Here is a 5,476-nt window from a genome sequence, read left to right as displayed (position 1 = left end):
TAAAGTCTTCATTCTTTAAAATTAGGGCTGGGTATCGATAAAAATTTCCAGAATCGATTCGATTAACCAGAGCCTGGATCGATTCAATTCCAATTTTTTTTTCCCAGATTCTTTCAATCCTCTAAATTCAATTTGAATTCAAATTTGAGTTTACACGGTTTATACATTTAGACATATTTGTTTAGAAATACTTTATTAATCTACTATAAGTCTACTATAAGTGCTATAGCAGTACACTTTTTTTCAAGAAGAAGAAAGAAATAGCAAAAAAAGTGCTTTAGACCACAAATAGTTTCTTTAAAATTAAGAGTTTGGAAAATTCATGCCTGTGTCTTTATAAAGATGTTAATTTAGTCAGCAATGTCTGTTTACATCAACGGAGCGTTAGCATTAGCCGTTCTAAGGGAAATACCATTATATGTTAGCATCAAGCTAGTGGACTTAAGCTTTATGTGCTAAATCAATTTATATTTTTATGGATCGATTATTCATCTATTAAGCGTAGGTCAATTCAAATTGATTTACCGATTTTGTCAACTTAGCCCTATCTAAAATATTTCTCTACTCATCCGTGTGGCTTCATCAGTCTAATATTGTCAAAAAGAAAACATTTTGGAGAGTTCCTAAGATTCACAAGCAAATTCTCAGGAATACTTTTTCTAACTTACACTTGTTTAAAATCAACACATTCAAGAACAGTAAACATGTCATGAAACTCATTAATATTACAGATAAAAGGAAGTTGTTTATCTTCCCCAAAAGGCCTGGTGTGCATCAAACTGAGTACTCACGACCATTTTCTTAGAAATGTCAGTGATGTGAATTGGTTTGTTTTTATGATGTCAAACTCTGAAGTTGGATACTACAGTGTCTAAGGCGAAAGTGGAAAAAAGGCAAATACTCTAAATGAGTCAGGAGAAGAAAATATGCATGAAAGTCAATTTGAAGTTAGAGGAAGTGGTTACACATTCATTTGTAGGTTTTTTTTTCTTTTTGATCCCCTTTCTGTGTCAAATGTGGTAAAAGTGAAGAATGGTCACTAGGAGTTCATGTTACCAAGAATAATTTCCTACCTCAGTCAGTGACAGTGTTATCATTAGCTTTTATATGTGTGACTCTTCAGTTTCAATCTCAGAATGACCAACAAACTCAAACCAAACCAGATGACCACATTTAAAGCCAAAAATCCAGTTATGAAACAGTTGAGTTAGCTTCACTACTCACAAAACTCAACTGCTGCAGATTTGTCCTGAATGTTCGATTTCATTTAAATGCAATGATTTTCATAGCGGTCATTGAAAGTTTTTTTTGTTTTCTTTTTTAAGATGTCTTATAATAATAAACTAAGTCCTCATTTCCACTGAGCGGTCCAGATCAGACTGGTTCACTCCTGGCTAGAATTTTCTGGGCATCCCAAGTAAGTGTTTCCATTGAGTGGGGACTATCAAGGAGCGTGCGGGGTGTAGATGGATGACGTACCTGTACGTCATAATGGTGCGACAACAGCGAAAGGGAATAATAATTAGAATGGATTTGATTAATCTGCTCTTTTCCAAACATTCAAGGAGGATGTAGTGTCTTACCCAAGGACACAACAGCAGTTGACTGAAGGGACTGGAATCGAACTTCCAATCCTTCGATCATTGGCCGACCAGCTCAATGACCTGAGCCACTGCCGCCCTGAATGGCAACAATGGAAGTCTTTTATCAGCTTCTTTTTTTTCCTATATTTGTGTTCTGGTATTTTGTATACAGTTCTCCCCTATTAAAAGTTAAATACTTATTCTTTGCAGGTGAAGAAGAATACAGCTGAAAAGAGGCCAAAACTTTCAGCTTAGCTCCTGAGTCAGGAAAACGCTTTCTGCCAATCAATGGATTTAATCATGTGACGACGATAGCACCGCCTTAACTGATCCATTCCATTTCTCTATGGACCTACGACCAACGGGGGACCAAAAATGGTACGAATCGGTCTGGCTTAATGGGTCCATTTTATAACAAACGCTCAAAATACCGTACCGGTCCATTCTGGACCACTAAGTGGAAATGAGGCAAAAATGTTAAAGACTAAGATTATTTTATCACATTATTGAACATTTTTTGACTTGTTGCTGATATAGAGAAACTTTTGTGCATTTTTATTTAACGTTGCTTCTGTGATTTCTCAGTATGGGTGGAGGACAGTTGGAGGTCAACTGCTGTCTGAGACTTGCCTCCCCAGGTTGATGACTCCTCTGGGGATTCCTGTTGGTGTATTGAAGGCAGGCAGTAGCTTTTCTCCCAACTCCAAAGCTTTACTCTTGAAAAGCTGAACAAAAACACACAAAAAGAAGTGGTAAGTAGAAAGTAAACATACCGAATTACATGGAAATACATTGTTTTTTTATAGTTGCAAATTCAACAGAGCTGTAAAATACTCCACTTGTAAACTGAGAACCCAAAGCCCTAAAAAAAAAAGTCCTCTTTCGCGTTATATTTAAAGTTAATTATATTAAATAACTGCCCTACTACAGATGAACTCCAACTGGAGCAATAGCAATCTAATCAGTGTCATCTTCAGCAGTCCATCTAAAAGCGCTCTTCTTCCACATCTCCACCGACTCTTTGAAGCCAACGCAAAGGCAAAGTTAATGCATCATCTTAGAAGCTGCAGTATCAGTCACAGAATCTCTATAAGCCAGTTGGAACAGAGTTTGAAAGAGGAGGAGGAGGAGGGAGGCACACTGAAATCCTGATGAGTGAGATGTGTGAGAAGGGAGAAAGCCAGAGGTGAGAGGAAGAGGAGAGATCTGTGCAAGAAGAAGAAGAAAAGGTGTGGTAGAGAGGGTATCTTTAAGGCAAACCACAATCAAAGAGGTGTAGCAGATACAATGTGATCATGAACCTTCGTCTACATGAGAGATGTTTCTTTGGAGCCTAATATTAATATGAATGACCTTGGAGTCACTTTTTTTTGAACATTTCTAATATAATTGCATAAGAATAATGACAAAAACATCCTTTTACCCATTTCCTATTCCAAAAACTATGAACACCCAGTCTGTCTCAGGGTGATGCAGAAAAACTAGTTCATTTATTTGCTGCTGGAGGCCTTGAATCCTGTAATTCTCTATCCTGGTGTCCTAAAAATTCTCTCAATAGCCTGAAGCTGATCCAAAATGCTGAAGCAAGACTTCTGAAGAGAATTGGCAAAAGAGACCTCATGAAAAGAGCATAAGCTCCTTCTCATTACAAATAAAGCCTTTAATGACAAACTTCTCTTGCATTTTAATGACCTTAAACTTCCCAGCAGCACTTTGAGCTCTCAGACTAGAACCTCACATCCAGCGGCTGAAGTTTGGGATGGGGGCAAACCGTCACCTGTTAGGGTGCTCTTTGTGAGGCATCTAAACACTTTTGTTTCAGATATAAACATTTAAAACTTTCAGTTTTGATTATATTTAGTGATACTAATGGCTGGTAACAGTATTAGTCAGTTTCTTTAGTAAACTGACTAATACTGAAGATGGCTCCCGCTGGTGACCAGAGGGGGAGACAGAGCTCTGACTCCTGACACTCGGACGAGCTCATTGTGTATCATTTCTAAGTGTGGGTGGGCCAGGGCGCAAGGGAGTGGCGGGAGAAGAGAGATTTTGGCACGCATATTTCAATAAGTGTGTCATTAGTCTGAGCCTTTTCTAGCATCTGGTTTTCTTTAAGAAATACTCAAATAATTTTGTATGGGTCCTCTAAAATGAGACAAATGATACAAAAACAAACAAAAAGACCATTTTCCATTGAATCGGAATACAAAAGCATCAAGAAAAACTGTATGTGTAATATTCTGAAAATTCGGAACGCTTCACTGAGGAAATCTCAGATTCTGAGCTGATTTAGGACCACAGTGGTATTTTTGTGTCTCCCGCTTTCACAGAGAATCCCAGAGCAGCGACATCATTTGTTTGTCTCCCATTTGAGTCTCCAGTTTCTGTACTTTATCAAAGTGAACACTAATGACCCGCCTTCTGATCCCATCTCTCTTCAGAAAGCACAGAGACATGTGTGGCATATGTGCATAATTTTAAATTCAATACTGTAATAGAGTTTGATTCATGCAATCATTTACATTCAAATGAATTGCGTCAGCTGCATTAGGGCAGACATGAAGCAGGGGTTGTCACTTATATTGCATTCATTAATTCTCGTTAGCTTGTTTATGAATTCTTTGATTAATTACTGTAAACCCCCTGTAGCGGGAGTCCGCTCTGCAATTTACTGTATGGAGGACACGGACTGAATTAAAGGCTGCACTCATCAATCTGTCTTCCCTGACTCACCTGATTCACCTACACTGCATTACTGAAGATCTGCTGTTAATGTACTGGAGCAGTTAGATGTGCAAACAGTCAGCAAATACGGCATTTTTTAATATTCTCCACTCGTCTGATAGAAAAATAACAAATTTCTGCAAAGAGCAACATTGATTAAACGTGACAGGCCATTGGGTCGGTTTCTTCAGAAATTCTCTGTTGGACAGAAGGCTCAATACAAACGGCTTTTCTATTAGTTCCCAACCTGCAGACATTCATCAGGAACGCATGACACCTCTCCCCCAGCAAACATCATTACAGCCAAGAGGATGGGAACTTTTGCAGGTCTGACATTTCTGTTTACCAGGAAAACCTCTCAGTTTCACCTCTGGAACTGGGCGAAATGACAAAATAGTCCTCTTTCAATCATTTGTCTTTTAGTGTTTCTCCTTTTTTTTGTAAAATACTTCATGCTGTGATTCAATGTCTTTGCCTGAATAAAAAAAAGCTAAATTTCATCTTCAAAATCAAAGTATTCTTAAAATTTTAGCAATAATGCTCAATTTCCCTAGCTAAACATCTAAATTAAGGAGTTTTTAAGTCACTAATTGTGTAATTTTTAGTTTCTCTGGGAAAAAATACAGTGAAATAAAAAGATTTCAATACATTTTTACCAAAATACAGTTCCTATAAAATCCTACATTTATTGTATTAGGGCAGGAGTCTGCAACCTCAGGCTCCGAAGCCACATGCGGCTCTTTTGTCCCTCCATTGTAGCTTTGGTTTTGAGGAAAAATGACAACATTTTGAATAAATAATACTTAAGTTTTGTCATTTACCTTTAGATTTCCAACTTGTGGTGATCTTACATGAGTGAAAATTAACTTTTTTTTTTTTTCTTAGCCGTTCCTCAAAACTCATAACTACGCAAATTGACGGTAAAGGGATTGATCTATTGTCAGAGTGATTTATTATTAGAATACTTTTAAACTCTTAAGTCTTGTTTAGAGGGCAAATTCCCAAAATATAATTGCAAATCTACTGCAGTCAGAACTTACTTATGACAGGATGTATTTTATTTTGAAAGGAACTTGTATGTGCTGCATTACAGTAATTATTGAAAAGAATAAAAGCTACACTTTATAAATGAAAAGCTTAATGGCCACAAAAACAACATTTATTTCTGT

General features: G+C 37.2%; 1 protein-coding gene across 3 annotated transcripts in view; it reads right to left on the bottom strand.

The window, feature by feature from the left end:
* The window catches only part of LOC112143426 (mannosyl-oligosaccharide 1,2-alpha-mannosidase IC), a 226,306-nt gene that overhangs the window by 20,148 nt on the left and 200,682 nt on the right, over window positions 1-5,476 (bottom strand). For all 3 annotated transcript variants that reach the window (XM_036215958.1, XM_024267380.2, XM_036215959.1), the window contains one exon: window positions 2,214-2,308. In XM_036215958.1, coding sequence (XP_036071851.1) covers window positions 2,214-2,308 — 95 coding nt within the window. The remainder of the gene's footprint in view (window positions 1-2,213; window positions 2,309-5,476) is intronic.

Source organism: Oryzias melastigma, linkage group LG16, assembly GCF_002922805.2.
Source record: "Oryzias melastigma strain HK-1 linkage group LG16, ASM292280v2, whole genome shotgun sequence".
Taxonomy (NCBI): Eukaryota; Metazoa; Chordata; class Actinopteri; order Beloniformes; family Adrianichthyidae; genus Oryzias; species Oryzias melastigma.
This window is presented reverse-complemented; position numbering and strand designations above follow the sequence as displayed.